This window comes from Corvus moneduloides, chromosome 7, assembly GCF_009650955.1.
Source record: "Corvus moneduloides isolate bCorMon1 chromosome 7, bCorMon1.pri, whole genome shotgun sequence".
Classification (NCBI taxonomy): domain Eukaryota; kingdom Metazoa; phylum Chordata; class Aves; order Passeriformes; family Corvidae; genus Corvus; species Corvus moneduloides.
In genome coordinates, this window is record NC_045482.1 from 39,171,152 (window position 1) to 39,189,376 (window position 18,225).

The following is an 18,225-nucleotide window of genomic DNA, read 5'->3' on the forward strand; positions in this document are numbered from 1 at the left end:
AGGGAAGTTTGGGGAGTTGTGCTTTTTGATTTGTTTTTCAGTGGGTTTTGGTTGCTCAGTTGTTCTTTTAAACAACTTGGCTAACCTTTCAGATTCCATGCCTAGACCACAGATTTTCTCTAGCATGCTTTATATAGCCCTGGTACTCTTTTTTCTCCCCCATTCTCTTTGCCAAGAAGAAATGTTCTCTCACATCTGTGTATGGCAGAAGAAATCTTTCCTATAACCCTTTCCGAAACACCTCACTCCCAGTCTTATCACTGAAAAAAGAGAAAAAACTTGAGACTCACACCCTTCTTCCAAAGGAAAAAGCTGGAGGTTCACACCAGTATCTCCAGCACTTTATCCACAGCACTATCGTGCTGCTCCATCTTTCACGGCAAGCATTTATAGACTATTGTGCAGAGTCTGTTCCTTATGGAGCTGTAGATATTTGTTGGTATGTCACTTTTAGTCCTTGTACAGGAGCTGCCAATGCCATGCTTTGAATTTGGAGAATTACCCTCCTTTTGCCCTTCAAATTTGAACTTGCCTTTAGAGAAATTGAGATGAGACAGCTGCTACAACTACAATAAAACATGTATTGTTATTTTTTTACTCTCTAAATTTCAGTAAGCTCAAAGGAGTATATGACTTGTGCCATAAACTGCAAAAATCAGAACTAAACCTACAGTTCTGCTGGTAGCTAGCAAAGACTTCTGTGTCAATAACCCAATCACAATTAGCAGGACAATTTTATCTTAAGAGAGTGGTACAAGGCTGCCTGAGAGTACCCCAGAGAGGCTTCCAGTTTCTCACAATGTCCACTGTAGTTTAGGCAGAGAAATGCTGCAGCAGTAGTGCTCAGGGGTCATTCTGTACCAGGGAAAAAGCCTGATCTGCTTTTTACATGGAGAACATTTAATAAAAACAGATTTTTTTTTTTTTTTTGCAAAATGACAAAAATTATGTTATACTGAAACCCTTTCACTCTGCTTGAGCTGACTGTTGTGATACATGTTTTAAAATACTCCAGAGTTATCAAACATGAAATTCAATACTGTGGAAGCTTCTGCGCAAAGCCAAGAAGGAAGACTGGGGGGCACTGGGCCAGGCCTAACTTCAAACACTTTGTCTCGCCCATGGCAGTTTTCCTGCACAGAGGAATACAAAGCAGTGCTAAACTGAAGCATTCTGTGGCCTTTCCATACCCAGTTTGAACAGTCCAGGTGATCCTGACTGATTGCCAAAAAGCAGCCAGGGAGAGCGGGGTGGAGCCGGGGCACGGTGCCGCAGCAATCGCTGCTCCTGCGGAGGGTCACGTTTTCATGGCTGTGTTATCATCCCCCACAGGCTGGAGAGAGCATGGCCAGGATTAACAAAGATGAAGTGTCATTGTCAGCAGGCAATGGCACAGCTATGAAATCCACACCCAGGGAAGGCAGACACCCTTGGAAATACATACTCAACTGCACATCATGTTCCTAAGTTGGAACGCCCTTACAATACTTTTTTATACTTGGCTTCCAAATGTTTACTCAAGCTTTGATTTCACCTTGTTCACATCTATATAAAGCTGTTCATTCTCTTTCACTCTTTTACACTTAGCAACATTTTAGCTACTATTTCTTCTAAGTAAGGTTAATTTTATAGAAAACCTCAAAATCAAAATGTCTTAATACTCAATTTTGCTTTTAAGCTCCACAGTAAGTAACAATTTTAATAAATCACCAGGTGATAAATGAGCATAACTGATCAGTTTCAGTAAAGGTACCTTTTGTAGCATTGCAGGTACACGTTTGTGTAATTTTTGATAAGCATATTTTCATTAAAACTCTGCTTTCAGACACTGTCTCATAAATATTCCATAGGAAATAATGAACTACTACGTCTGGAGAGACCAGGAGACTTTCAGGGGAGCATGTGAGAGCCCTGAGGTGGGATGAGAGAGGTGAGCCTGCACAGAGCTGCTGTGAGGGCTCGGGGGAGTTGCACTGGTGAACAGAACCCCATGGCAAACAGTTGCCATCGCTCTGTTCCTGGGGGTCAACCATATCAAATTCTGGCACAGAGCAAACCTTGCTTTCCCTTGGAATCCAGGGCCAGGCTGGCAGCAGTTCAGGTGCTGGGGTAGAACACATGCAGGTGATTCCCACTCACTGCCTCCCTGGAGAGCAGGGCTGTGCTAACCCATTTCCCATAGGTAGTCAGTGCAAATATTTGCACAATTCCATGCCAATTTTATTTTCACCCTGCGAGAGTAATGCCAAATCTATTGCTTTTGGGGGTAACATTCTTTTAGAATATGTGATGTATTTTCAAATCATTTCCTGCCTCAGGGACCTGACAGAGAGCCTGACTAAAACTCACTGCACAAATGAAAAAGGAGAAGTGGACTGGTAACAACAAACACTTGCGTTTTTGGATGCTAATTTTTGAAGCACAGTAAGAGTTAAATGCAGTTGGTAGTTGTTGATACCACATTAAAAGAGAGCTTATAATTTAGTGTTCTAAAGACACAGACACATAGAATGAAGACATTCAGAATATCTGAGTGTGTGATCCTGTGCACATATAAAGCAGGGACTGCAGCAGATGTACCTCCTTCCCAAAAGGCCCTGAAAATGTCTTGGATCAGAACTGTGGTAACCAGCCTGTGCCATGTTTCATGAGTGTTCTGCAAAGACTCAGATGCAGTTTCTGTGCTCTGACAGGTGGAACATGCCAGGACACTGTTAGTTTTGCAGTGCTGCACTGGGACATGACAATGCCACGTGTGTACCTGAGCCTGTACAGTCAGTGTTTCATTTTGTACAGTAGGTCAGCTCTGAGTAACAGGATGCTGAGCATTTACTGACTTCTCATTGGCAATAGCCTGAAGGGGTGATTATTTCCTCCCTGCATTCCTCAACAAACTGTGCCATTTCCTTATAGTTTATTCTGCAATGTTTATTAACATAAGAAGAAGATTCCCAGCAGAATGGCAGAGTGCAGTACACAGGTTTAAAGAAAAGTCAGTTTTTCCTGATCAGTTCTACTGAAAATTCAGTAATTCAAATACATGTGTTCCTTCTCCTATGAGCTAAAACCACTGCAGGCATGTTTAAGGGAAGATAGATATATCTGTAGCATAATGACATAGACATTCAAAGTAAGTTGTCGGCAAGGTGTCCTAACAAAATAATACTCGAGTAGTGTTTCCCACAGAATGCTTAATACCAAGTTTAATATTCTAATGCCAATGACACATTAATCCTATTTTAATTGCATTTCTGGTCCACACAATTTGATGGTTTCCTCTATGTAAAAAGAGTCACCCTATGCTTTGAGAGCAGTTATTAGCAGGCTACGTGCAGGGGTTTTATGTTCTTCTGACAGAGGGATTCCTCTATGAAATCCCGTATTTCTTCAACAGGCCATGAAAGGCCATATTGTGCAACAAAGACTTGGCAATTCAAGCCTGAGCAGGCTTAAGTCCTAAATCCCATCAAACAGGTGAAGAGCATCTACAACTAGATGAGCAATTTAGGATTCTCTAAGATAACAATAAATATCTTTGAGTCTGTTAAGTGCTTTCACTTGCCCCTCGAACAAACCAAACCTGATTATAAAACATTTTGCAAAGTGAAATATAGAAGGTCTTATTACTCAGCTACAATTTATGACAGTTTAGTGCTTACAGTGGTCTGAAATTTTGATGGATGTGAATTAATTCAAACTGAAATAAATTGCATCTAGGATACAATCACCTAGGATGCAACCTTACTATATAGTTTGAAGCATTTGCCAAACAGGATGGAAAAAAAATACTTATCCTCAATTTATTCTAAATAAGAAAGTCAGGAGATCAAAGCAAATTAGATTATAAGAAGCTCCTATTGATACCATAGGTATTCACATTTAATTTCTTTTACCTTTCTCTGTCTTTGGCTGCTTGTTCAGCCATTAATTTTCTCAATTCCTCCAGATGTTGTAGATCTCTCTCCTCCTGTTCTTGCCACTTGAGCTCTTTCTCAGCCCAGTATTTTTTCAGCTAGAGTTTGAACAAATACAGCAAACAAATTAACACTCATTCCAAAGCCCAGGCAGTGAGAACAAAGCAAGTAAGAAAAGCATTAAGTTAGAGATTCCAATTTTGATCCTTTTAGAATAAAATTTCTATTTTAGACCACTACAAGCTAACAGAATATTTGCTAGGAGAGCAAGAGGGTGTGGAGCCCCCACAACAAAAGTAGTAAAATCAGACTGTGAACATGGAATTTGAATATATTTTTCCACCACAATCTGAAGACTACCACTTCCATTTGTTCCTTGCTTTCCTACTCTGCCATCAAACCTTTCAACTGTGCTGCTCAGAAGAGTGAATGTTCCTCGAGTTGAACTATCCTGGGTCATCTCAAAGGGCTGGATCCAGCCCAGCCCAGCTCATTGTGCTGAGGTGCAGAGTCTGCTGAAGAAGCACAGGAGTGTTCCTCACAGAAGTACAAAGATTTTCCAAAGCTGAGTGAGAAAGAAAGACTTCAAGGAAGACCGAAACCTGAGCAGGAAAGCTTATCTGGAAAGATGAGAGGTTTGGGATGCAGAAGGAGGAATAGTCAAGTAAATATTGCTGAAGTGAAACTCTGAATTCTTCATATGAATGAATTCTACAGGATCCTGTTCCATAAACTAGGACAGTTCTTCAGAAACAACTGGTGAAATTTATGGCAAGCTTGTAATTCCTATCTTGCAGTGACATATGTTGCAAAACACAGAATCATTCACATTGGAAAAGATCTTCAAGTCCAACCAATAACCCAGCACTGCCAATAGAATATCTAGTATCTTCCCAGTATCCTATCTGACCCTGACCACTGTCAGCGGGAAATCATTCCCCTTTTTCCTGGTACTCCAGTCTCCATCCCTTTCCCAAGTCCCTCTCCAGCCCTCCTGGAGCCCCTTTAGGCACTGGAAGGGGCTCTGAGCTCTCCCTGGATCCTTCCCTACTCCAGGTGAACATTCCCAGCTTTCCCAGCCTGGCTCCAGAGGGGCTCCAGCCCTTGGAGCATTTCTGTGGCCTCCTCTGGACTCTCTCCAGCAGCTCCAAGTCCTGCTGTTGGCCCCAGGGCTGGAGGAGCTCTGCAGGTGGGGTCTCACCTGAGCACAGGGGCAGAGGGGCCCCCCCATCCCTGCTGCCCACGCTGGGGATCAGCCCAGGGCACAGGGGGTTCTGGGTGCCAGTGGCCGGGGCACACACAGCTTCTCACCCACCAGCACCTCCAGTTCCTTCTCCCCAAGGCTGCTCCCCATCCCTTCTCCACCCAGTCTGTGCTTGTGCCTGGGACTGCCCCAACCCATGTGCAGCACATTGCACAGAATGTTTGACTTTGTGCAGAGAAACCTTTCACAATTGTGATTCACACCTAAAATAGGTCTTCCAATCAGTGCTTATGTTTCAGGAGTCCCAACCTTTAAGCCAATCATTTCTGTATACAGGGCATTTTCAACATGTGAAGGTCAGGAAACAAGGGTGGCTATAACCGTATTTCTTAGAATACTTTTATTTCATGTTTGGAATCCTTAAATTTATGAAATAAAACTTTCTCTTTGCAATTATTCCCCTTTTGTATTCCCTTTGCCTGAAGTCTTTCTTATAAACTCTAATTAGAGACCAGCAGATATTTTTGAAATTCCGTATTTAAGTACACAGGAAAATTTCTGATCTACAATCTAAGAGAGCAACTGTAGTATTGGTATTTAGAATTAATGGCATTTTACCTATTCCCAGGTTTAGAATTGCAGGGCATACCTTACCTAGGTTACAGTAGGTAGTGTGGTCATTCCTTTTACACTACTCGTGGGTATTTTAAATATTCTGCTTGCTTTCCCCAGAAAAGCAGCTGCAGTATAAGGTTAGCAGCCCTTTTAAGGATCTAGGATGTAAAATACTCCAATGAAACATATGACTGCTGACCCCAAACAGCTGCTATTCCATCTGTGCATAGGCAGAGGACTGCTCTATATAGGCATTACACACAGCAAGAGAGAAGTTTGCACAACCAGAATATTTACAGATAAAATGAATATTGGTGGTGGTTGGGTCAGCACTGCCTCCCTAAGCCTCTTCTTTGCCTGTGGTTTCAGAGCCACCTGCCACTACAAACGTTGTGTGTACAAAGGCAAATACACAGAACAAGCTGGAAAAAAAAGAGAAGCAGCAGCAAAGCTACTCATGACCTGAGCAGCAAACCCTCACTACATGTCCCTCTCTGTGCCACTGGACTCAGAGGCAAAATCTCAGTGAAACAACCACATGGATTTTTGCCACATCACTTAAGTAAAAAGGCCAACACAAATACTTGTGACACAGCTTGATTTTCTAAAGCATTACATTCACAACAGTGCATTTCTGAGTTTCTATTAAGTTGCATCCAAGCCATTTCCCAAGGAGTCAGCACACAAGTACTGGGAATACTGTCCCCCAGAGGTGCCCCCACAGCCCCGTGCTATCCTGCAGGCACTGTGCTATCAGGCTCCTCTGCTGCATTGCAGCACACAGCTGCAGCACTGGGAGCTTCCTGAGGCTGCCATGCTGCTCAAAGGCACAGACCTGTGGAGTCAAACCCAGCCGTGCCTCTGTGCTCATTCTGTGACATACAGACACAGTGACTTGCTGAGGCTTTTTTTTTTTTAAGAAATGCAATAGAGTAACACAACTGGTGTGTCAGAGCAGGCAGCTTTAGAGCTAAAATGGACAGGAGCAAAACCATTTGCCCATCTCTACATCTATGCATAATACTTTACAAGAATACATGTGCTATGACATCAGTTATAGATTTAGAAGCAATGGTACACATGAATATATGCAAAAATGTATAAAAGTTTCTCATACTTTCTCTTTATCCTGAGCTCTACGAACGGTTTCCTGTTCTCTCTGTAGCCTTTCTCTCTCATCTTCCTTTTTTTTTCTTGTGGCAGCTACAGCAGCTTCTAGTTTAGCAGCTTCTTCCTGCTGTGCTTTCCACTGTAGAACCTGGAAGAAACAGTTGAAGAGACAGTCCTGCAGCAGACTGTGTAACACTGATCCTGCCAAGATGAGACTGGGAAGGAAAGTCGTGTAATCTGCTTACAAAGTATGATTTATAATCTTATCAACAACACAATCGTTTAGCAAGCACCATCTTTCTGCATGTTCATGTGCAGTTCCCAACTGATGGCATAATACACAATAAAATCACATATGAAAAGGTTTTAGGCAAAATTGCTAAAACCATCTTAGAAATTCACATCTTCCTTCGGCACGTAGAACCTATGAAGGGATGGAGACCAAGAGTCACAGAGCAGGGTCCATTCGCAGCCTTTAGCACAGGCAGCTCTGGAACAGCACCGTGCTTCCAACCAGGGCTCACTCCAGTGACGGCGACTTCACCTTCTGTCAGCTTACAGATGGTGCAGCCCAGTCCAGGACCCCAGCCCCTGCTCAGACCCTGTGGGGGTCCTGCATGCCTGACATCCCACTCCTCTGTGGGAAGAGAGGCAGCAGCTGCCTGGCAGAGCAGGACAGGCTCCTGCTCCCCCACACCCCTTGCTGCAGGGCCTGCCACACTTCCTAACGAAAATTCTTGGGGGTGGGATGGACCAGCCAGCCCAGCGTGCCAAAAATCCATTCCTGACACGATCCTGGCTGTGTTGGTTAAAGAAGACAACTTGTCCCTGTACCTGGCCATGGGCAGTGACTCATCTCCGGCGTCCCCAGCCAGCGTGGGCCCCAATTTACCTCTGTGCTGTCAAAAGCAGTTGTGTGCTCATCTGTTTCACGCTGGTTTCAACAGGATTAATGATGTCTCCTTTTTGTTGGCCTGCCAGCTCTTTTTGTAATGGTTTTGTCAAGCACTAACAGAACTCTGCATTCTTCTAAGGAACAAGCATTGCAGCCATTTTTCAGCTGGCTTTCTAGTGCTTTAATACAAAGATATGAAAATGCTTATTGTTTTTCCACCTCTACTGCATTTCACTGGCTGTGTGTGCAGATTATTAACTCCTCTGGTTTGTGCTTATAAAAGATGTTCTGTTTAGAAATCCAGCACTCCCCATGGTCCAAGGTTCTCAGAGAGCTGCATCTCTGAACGATGCCGTGCTTGCCCTGCTTCTTGCTAAAATAACAATTATACTTTGTTCTTTGCAATACATTGAACAATGTTGTGACTTCTCATGGAATGCAGGCAAAGTAATAACATGAAAATAACCTGAAAATGCAGAGGGTGCAAAGAGGACAGAGCCAGGCTCTTCCAGATGTGCCCAGTGACAGGAGGGGAAACAACAGGCACAGACTGAAACACCTGAAATTCCAATCCATTCATCACTTCCCTACTGAGAGGCTGGATGAACACTAGAACATGTTGGCCAGGGAGGCTGTGGAGCTGTTTAAACGTGGATTCAACATGGTCCTGGGTCACCAGCTGTACCTGACCCTGCTTGGGCAGGGGGTGACCTCGGGGTCTGGAGAGGTACCTTCAGCCTCATCTGCAACACCCCAATTAAGCTTCCCACACACTTGAAACTTGTAACACCAGGGCTGTCTGAATTGAAAGCTTCATGCAGCAATTTTGCCAGCAGCCTGCTCACGCAGTTTAAGACTCTAAAATAAAATGCTACATTGTTTCAGTTACCCTTCACTTGCCACGCTAATGAACTCAAAGACAAATGCTTTGAAAATGAGTTAGAAGGACATGCAATCCTTTCTACCTTTCTTTTGAAACAGACCAAAGCAAAACCATATATAGAAAGATTTAAATCCAACAACAAGCAAACACTGAATGAAATCTGCTAAAAGCATACTCAGATTGGAGCTGGGATAAGCTGCAGGAGCATTTGAAGGAGCTTTACACTTCTGTAATAACATCACAGATTTTCTCAACTGATATGAGGTAACAGTCAGATTATGTAACAAAAAAATTGCTTTTTTTAAGGTTGGATTTTCCTACATCCTGCTTCTCCTTTCAAATGCTCTCCAGTACTGAGGTTGATGCCGTCAGGCGCAGTTCATGGTGCAGCTACAGTTCCCTCCATGTCTGAGAACTCTCCTGATCCTCTAGTGGTCTTCTCTGGATATTAATTTAGCTGTTAACCAGGGACTTGTTTGGTCGTTTGATTGCAGTCATTAGTATGGCGAGGCCATTAAATTGGTCTCAACAAAAGTTGCATTCCCCTGATACTTCAGGGGAACCACTGCCTGGAAATGGCCGTGGAGAACGGACCGAACCCGGCAGGGAGTCTGGGATGGTGACAACTGAGTGAAGGAAGCAAACCACACTGAAGCAGTGAGCAGACACAGACACTAATCTGTCCTGAAATCATCTCAAGCCCCCTTATTAATCCATTCTTATTAGCAGCAGTTTGCATGGCATATGTGACATCCCAGCCTTGTGACATGCCACGATCACCTTCTCTGGTTGTTTCCATGTAGCTCTTCTGTTACAGCCTTTTGATCCAAGTCAGAAATCAATATTGGGGCACAATCTAGGCTTTTCACAGGTTATGCACAAACAAATTAGCATAACCAAGCATCAAATTCAGAACTTCACTCAGCTGACAAAGCATTAATCACAGAACAGTGTTCCCCAGACAGAAGTGATAGGCCAATAACTCGGTGTGTATCTCCACTCCTACAATGCTCCCTACTCTGCCCTAAATCACTACTAACACACACATTTACTCAGGGGGTAGAACATGCTTTCCATTTTTTAAATTTCAATTTTTAATCTACTTTTTCATTTTTTAGTTAGGATTTTAAATGTATGAGCCCAATGCCAATCAGGAAAATGGGTAACAAGGCTACCAGAGGAGAGTTTTACTGTACCATACTTGTTCACAATACCCAGTTATTATTTTCTGTATCCAGCATATGAAATTAGTTTAGATTATCCCTGCTCCCTCCCACGTTTGTCTAATCCATGCCTTTTCATTAGGGCAAAAGAAGAATAATTTTCTTTAAAAACAATTTATAATTGTGACAAAAAAAGGAAATAATTGCAACAACAACAAAAACAAACAAAATACCCCAAAATAAAACAAAGAAAGGAACATTGGTAAAAGCCAGAAAAGCAATGCTTGCAAAATACGTACAAAATGTGATTGTGATTCTGTAGGCTGGCCTTATGCCATAGCTTTTCCCACAAGAACAGTTGAAATCATATAGGATAAAATGTTCTTAACAGAGCAGAGGTAGAGTGAAGTGTAAGAAGTAACAAAAATTAGACATTAACCAGGTGATTCAAATACCAGTATGTTTCCCTTTTTAAACAACATTTAAACATTAAAATCCTCTGTGCTAGAGAGCAGTTCTAGTCTCACAGCCTCAACTCCCTGTGGGCCAAGCAGGGGAACACCTCCTGATATCTACATCCACAGGAAGTGGCAGGAGAGACTCCCAAACCAGTCCTGTCCATGTGGTCAAAGGTTAAAAAATGAGGAGCTGGACTAGCACTCGTGGTGCCAAAGGACAGAGTGGACAGCCCTCGTTTCCCGGCACTGCGCGGTCCCGCACGCGGCACAGGCGGAGCCGCTCGTGCCCGAGAGCCTCTGGCACTGCTGCCAAGCGCTGCTGGGCAGGCAGGGCACGGAGCAGAAGCGCTGAGGAATCTCTGCAGAGTGCACTTCCTGGCTTTTAGCGTTCTGCTGTTCAAAAGTGACCACCTGATGCTGAATTGCCAGCATTCCTACAATTGAAGCATGCCAAGAAAGCCTGCTGCATTCATCAGGCTTTTATCTCCAGAGGCAGGATAGTACAGGTCTGGAGAACAAAAAACCTCCCAAACAATAATTCTGCTTCACTACAGCAGCAATCTGGGACCACAGACTGCACAAAAAAAATTAACGTGGTCTTGATTGCATTCTTCCATTCCTACGAGTTCAAAAATCAGAAGGGTATATTTTACTGTGCCAACAGTAAATGTTTTATTTAATTATTAAAAAAAATCCTAGTAGTTAAACTAATATTGAAAATACACTGAAACCTGGCTCCCCCATTGCCTGTTCCACAAAACAGTTTTCATTTTAGCAGTACAAGCACTGCCAACATTAAGTTCTGAAAGTTTTTAATTACAATTGGCATTTCAAGTACATTTCACAGTTAATGTATTATTAGAGGAGGTTTTGTCAAGTAAATTATTAAATTGCTGTGCTGAACAGAATGCATACACACCCTTTTTCAGTTCATTATTTCAATATTGCATATTAAATAATATAAAGTACACTACAAACTAATTAAAATAATAAATTAGTTCTTTCACTCTAACATCTGAATAGTAATAATGCATTGATCATTCACTTAATGCTTTTAAAGACAGAACAATTTTTGAGAGTCTTTCCTTGGGAACTCCCATTAAATTAGCACATGGTAACACAGCACCATGTAAGGTTTTCTCCTCAAGCAGCAATGACTTATTTATTATAAACAAACCTTGAAGCTGCCTATGGTGACACAAGAGGTGGCATCAAGCTCCTTAGCTGGGTACACCGGAGCACAGGGCAGGTGCCTGGAGTGAGGAGGGTCTGCACGCCAAAGGTCGAGCAGGGAGCAACATCAGCCTTTGGAAACGGAAGAAAATGTGCACTAGGAACCAATAGGACGTAAAATCCTGGGAGGAACAGTGCCACAAATGACTACCCAGAGCTCAGATCACTGTGTGCCACACAGACACGCTAAGCTTCTAGAATCCAAATTCTAAGCAAAAATTCCAAATAATTGCGCGATAAAGCCAGTACTGTTTGTCATAACTGGAGGCATAAAAGGAAAATCCTCTGAGATCCCCACTCTGATGTTTTCTAGCTCGCTTTTTCAACCTTATAAAATGACACAATCTAAATACCCTTCTAGAATCTCCCAGAGTTTTATTAATCTCTGAAACACATCTGCTCATCTTTCCTTATTTTTCTTATGGTTTGCAAGTTGCTTTTTCTTCTTCAGACTGTTCACAACTGATTCTAAGAATCCCTGGGAAAAAAATTAGCAGGTCTCTTCAAGAAAAATAACTTCACAAGTGAAGATTCTACATGGCAAAAGAAGAACTACAAAATTTGGCCAGCCATGAAAGCCCACGTCAGAACAGAACCAGCCTGTTCATGGTGGGGTCACAGGAGCACAACAACTGCAGGTCAGGGCTGCATGGTCACAAACAGCAAAATTGGATTATGAGACAACAAGAGATTCAAACACTATTAAGGAATTCAGCATTTAAAAAATCCCATGCATAAAAAAACACCACACAATGTGTCTCCCCACGTTTGTCCCACAGGCTGTTGTACAAGGCAGGTGGGAAATCCCAGTGAGCAAGAGTCATGAAGCACCATTTCACGTTTCACAGTGGGGCAGCACAGGCTACCTGAGCTCAGTGTTAGATTGTGCATCTCATCTGCACCAAAAATTGGTACAAGTACCAATGAAATTGCTATTGGGCGGCAAAGCTCCCTGTCAGGCTACTGAAGGTACCCTTGGACCACAGAACAAGTCCAGCAGCTTTTTGGTCAGTCCAGACAGAGCCCAAGCAGTCACTGAGAACCATGAAATAAGCTCTGGGAAGGATGAGCTCCGTGTTGCACAAGACACAGCATCAGCTGCCCTCCCACAGCACTCTTCAGTCATCTCAGACTTTCCTACAGCTGCTTACATTGTGCTCACATGGAGCACAATGGAGAGAGAGAGAGAGAAAGCTGGGAACCAGTAGAGTCCAAAACTACATTGAGAAACCTGCATGCTCAGATAACCACAGTGATCTGCTGCCCAAACCAGCTCTAACCCTCTCCCCTCCTTCCCAGCCTCCCTGCATCATCACCATCTCCTCTGCTCAGGGTCTTGCTGAATATAGAATGAGAGTTATCCCATTTATGGCAAGTCAGAGATACCTCTTGATTCTTCCAGATGGAAGCCACACGGCACAGAGGGGGGAAAAAAGGTCTCTCAATTGCAAATTTGGATTTAAAACCACGTCAACTATGACATTTTTCCTTCACATTTTTAAAATAAGGGCTGCAGCCTCAGAACAAGTTGGTGACTAAAGGAATTCTGTTTATAGAGAAAAGGCCCTTTTAGAGCTATGCCTTTCTAGCCTGTTCTGAAAAACAGAAAAAAGCAAAGCAGATGTAAAACGTGATTAAGTGATAAGAAGTTATGTGCTAAAGAAATAACAGGATTGCAACACCAGCCCTTCAGTAAGGATATTGCTTTCAGTTCAGTTCCTAACGGACCCATCATCTAACAAGGAAGATGATTTTTTTTAATTTGGCAAGCTTTTTATTTCCCCACACAAGGCCATAGCTTTCTATCTCCCCTAGAACTGGCCAAACTGAGATCACTACAAGATTAACATGCAAAACTCATTAAAAGGTGACGTTCATTGCCAGCAGTGTGGTCTCTTCACTTGCAAGATAGCTCAGTCATTCATACTTCAGATGAAAGCAGCACATGCTGATCTGTGTCTCCTGCCTGAGCAACTCCCTGCGATTCTGAGGTACACAAAAAAAGAAAATTTTTTTAAGAAACGAGGAGGGAAATGTAGAAGAAAAAAAAAAGTAAAGACCCAGTTTTCCATAGAAGAGTAAGGATTCACTCAATTTCTCTCAAGAGTAATAGAAGCACATAAATTCCACTTGGGTTAATGAGATAATAAATCCCTTGAATTTAAGTATTTTACAAATTAAACAGGACTATAGAAGTCTGTGTCACAAAGCTAACCAATTTTTCTAAGTCACTAACTGCATGGAAATGTCTATTCAATGACTACTAAAAAGTCGTGCATTTCTTTTGGAAAAAAAAGAGGTTTTTTCAAACATACTTGCATTTATCCACAGTTTCTCAATACAAACTCTAGTTCAACTACTCAAACTCTTCACTGCCTGCCAGGATGAGAGAGAAGGTAAGGGATGGATGCTGTACCCATTCACATCTGCAGGACAGAGATGCTGCAGCTGGTCCTGGACAAAGCACGACCCTGCCAGGATCCGCACAGCCCCAACAGTCGCAGGCAGCAATGCTGGATACACATACAGGGTTTGGGCATGCACGGAAAATACGGGATTTGGGAGCCACTGGACCTGCTGGTAGCAGATGCTGGTGCAGGAGCTCCAGCAGCTGTAGACACGCAGCACTCCCAGCACAGGCACCGGTGAGGTTCTGCGCTGCGCAAGGGGCACCTTGCAGATTTCTACATCTCCAGGTAGTCACTTGCTTGCCAAGATGTTAGAAGTCACAAGCAAACTGTGCCCCAACAAAGCTGACATTGCCAAGGAAACCGGGATGTATAGGAGACCTGCTACTGTGATGTGTAATTGTACCAACTGATAATAATAAAAAAAGACTTGCACTATTCAAAGCCACCACACACTGACATAAAATATTAACAGTGTTATTCCTGGACATACAGTAAGAATAAGAAGTATATGTATGTATTCCTAAATGGAAAGCTAATGAGATGGGTGCCTCAGGGTGTGAATACTAGAGCTTATAGAAGGGAAAAAATTAAAGTGTATATTAAGAACAGTTCTCTGGAGCCTGAAATATTACAGGACAGGGAGAGTTTGACCAAACAATATGAAAAAGCCATCATTTTTTAAATTTAGAGAGTGCTTTTTTATGAGCATGGTATGTACCATTTTTCTTTTCTCAGGTGTCAGTAACCTCCGAACTGCCACAAAGGTTTTAAATAGCCAATATGTCAGGGACTGCAGAAGGAGGTGGGAGAAGTTCAGATTTGCACAGGGGCTCCATATTGCATATCCCCATCAAGCAGCACCACTCAGCAAGAACCATTTCTGTTCACATGTTTTTTTCAGAAGCTGATGGCAGAGGCCCAGAGATGTCCTGCTGCCTGTGCTCTGTGGTTCAACGCATAAAATTCTGGGGTCCATTATATTCACAGCATTCAAAACCCATGTGAACACCTAGTAGTAAACAGAAACCCCCAACCTCCCCATGACAGGGGCTATAGGGCAGCAACTACTCAAACAGCTGGTCAGCAGAGAGAAGGATGCTGCCTCTCCCTGGGAACACAACTGAGCTCTCCTGTCCCAGCAGAGAACTAGTCTGTGTTACTGGACAGAGTCCTGAGACCACACAGCCACATGTGAAGTTCTGACACTGCAGATATCAACATCCTCATGTTGTCAACAACAACCTAGTGTGGTATTAACAGGTGGTGGTCTGAAGTCTCCAGTAACTTTCAGCTCTATCTGACCCAAAATACACAATATGTCAATACTGTGCTGACCCCAGACTATTAAATCCAAGTTTAGTACATTTGGATTAAAAACTTACTACTGAGTCAGACCTTGCTCATCTTTGATGAATGTTAGAGTCTTAGACACTTGCTCACATCCATTTTGGAGAAATACTATAGCATCCTACAGCTCTTCAGTTCACCACAAACATGAGTAGCTATATCTAAAATTTAGGCTATTATAACTTCCTTGTATTTTTTATGTCCAACAAATGAATGGGTCAACTCAGTGGTGAATAGACAACACTTTAAAAAATGGTTTTCTTTTTCAGAAGCAGCTCACTATTCAAATATTTATTCTCTTAAAAAGTTTCCTTCGAAATGATCCGATTATAGTCAAAGCACTAGATGTGATACCTCTGCGGATTTTTTTAACATTCAGTTGTAATACTTCAATGTTAATCTCCTCTGATAGTCACAGCATTTAAATCAATGACTTGACTACATGCTCAATAGGGAAACGTTTTTTTCCCCTGAGTTTACTGTCACATCCTTTCTTACAATACTGGAAAGGAGCAGGTAAGCAGTCTGTAAGATGCTTTATACAATTTGCAATGCCCCTGTTAATTCCACCTAAGGCTTTTCTTTTTGAAATTAATTTGTCTTAGTTTCTGCCAGGATAAGAAATGCAAGAGCCGCTCTCCCAAAATTCACAATGTGTTGCAAGAGATTTTAGCGTTGGAGTGGGGATTAATCCTAGACCACAAAACGAGGGAGAGATGAGATTTAAAGGCAAGCAGGCACACAGCTTTGTGCTGAGGAAGAAAAAGCCCCCCCTTGGCAGCACACACAGGAGATCCAACTGTCCTAATGTCTGCTGTTGTAGGTCTTCCCTTGGGTCTTTTTAAAAAATTGTTTTATGAGAAGATGGAAAGTACCAGAATACAAATAGTTTAAGATAGATTCAATAGAAAAATAATGTTTGGAATGCATGCACATGTCAACTGAATTTGTGATGTAATACAGCAAGTACTTCAAACCCCAGCTGTGAGGCAGCACCTCCTAATCCTCTGAAAAGATCACTCCTCACTTCATGCCTTACCTACCTTGAGACGTGGAAAAATTTGCTTCTCTGTGTTGCTTAGAAAAAGGAATTTTACACAGAATTTGTTTTACACAGTGTCTGCTCCAGAACTCTGGAGGGATCAGATTCGCACAGCACAAAGCACACCAGATCTGAGTGACTCTTGATCACTCATCAAAGTGTAACCCCTCAGGGTTTGTTTTGTTTACTTTCCCATAGCAAACAGGGGTGTTAAAGATATTTACCAGGCACATTTCCTCTTTAAGAATGTACAGTGTATCATCTCCAGCCTTATCCATTTCACACTTTATTTCCTTCAGATGACTACCATATGGTTCTCATGATTTATTTTACCTGAGCTTCTTGATTTGTTCCAAAATTCCTCCTTAGGGACTCTGATTTTTGTTAAGGACACGCATTGATCTTCCATGAGATGGAACATGGAATAAAAATTTGAAAGCCCTTTCCCCAAGTAAAAGCTGATACAAATATTAATTTAACTTCTCTGCTGCTTTACTTTTTAATTATCCCTCCTATCAGTCACAAGGCCTAGAGTGTCATCAATGGCGTAGGTGCTTCTAGTGCATTTAAAACAGCTTTAAATCATGTACTCTTTAGTGAGTTTGCTGCACCTTTGGTTTGTCGTTGACAGAGGAAGAGAACTATATAAAAGTTGGGTGATATGGTGTGGTTACTGCAGTAACTAAACCAGTGCACAACCTGTCAGATATTACATTTCTTTCCGTGTGCGTGCCATCACTTCTGTTCACACATGGGATCAACACGCACACAAATGCTGCAGCTCTCTGAAACCTGCTGCTGTAATGAAGGAGATCTCTGTCCCTCTCTGTCAGATACAACCTCCTCACAAGCATATCTAGGTTTTACCCACAGGTAAATCATCATAGCAACTACACTGCCCCTCTGGCGAAGGGATACAAGTAAGATCTCCTGATGTGAAACTTACTGAAATGCAGAATGTTAAGTCAATCAATAGCCAAAAAGAAAAGGTGGAAGAACAGCCCTAATCCCCGATTTCCAGTTCCACACTCTTTCCCTCAATAGATAGATTCACTTTTCACCCATCTTACAGATCCCTGTTGGGATGGGTTTTCCCTGTGTAAATTAGCTCACTGATATATATAATATAATATAATATTAATGGATATAATAAAAGGGACTGAGTTCCCTTTTATTTGCCAGCAGCTGCTTTCCATGTCCAACACTCTGTAGCTGTAAAGTTCAGAAGTGTGGAAAGAAAAATCTGTAAAATGAACTATAACTGGGCAAACTATGAGTTTTCAAATGCATATCCCCATCAAACCAAAACAGAAGCCATGGATACGCTGAGAATCATTTCTCTGAAAATGAGTGAGCTCTGTGCCCAATCTCAGTTTCCGTCTTCCAGCCCTTTCAGTTGTGGAGCTGATCAAAACAAGGTCACAATGATATCCTTCTTTAATGAAAGAAATGTTCCTTTTTCATTCCTCTTTTCTGGGGAACAGGTGAGTTGGTTTTGTTCAAACATTCAACATTTTAACAGAGATCCCTTTGAAGGCCACCCTTGAAAAGTGTCGTTCTAATAGGTTTAAGTTTCAAACAGTTCCTGGAAACAGGAGGTCAGAATCCAAAAAACTTTCAGACACTGTTCAGTGCATCTGTGAGAATCTTAAACTATGTGGAAACAACAAAGTACTCCAAAATCAGCTTGTTACTTCTTGTGCAGAAGAAAAATAAAAGAAACAAAGGAAAAAAAAGTGACTCAAATTCAAAGTTCTGGAATAACTGGCCCTTCTATCTCTGGTTATGCAGGTAAGATATACACAGGCATTCCAGAAAGGAAGGCCTAGGTAAAAAATCACCAAACATCCCCTCAACTCCAGAGAACCACTCCTTCCTGCCCCTGGCTCAAGGGAAGGCTGACACAGGAGTCAGAACAGGGTACTCCCCACTTAGTCATGCCCAGACAGT

General features: G+C 42.3%; 1 protein-coding gene across 1 annotated transcript in view; it reads right to left on the reverse strand.

Moving 5' to 3' along the window:
• CCDC148 (coiled-coil domain containing 148) overlaps positions 1 to 18,225 on the reverse strand; it is a 58,903-nt gene that overhangs the window by 6,269 nt on the left and 34,409 nt on the right. Inside the window, 2 exon segments of the mRNA XM_032114848.1 lie at positions 3,894 to 4,012; positions 6,851 to 6,991. Coding sequence (XP_031970739.1) covers positions 3,894 to 4,012; positions 6,851 to 6,991 — 260 coding nt within the window.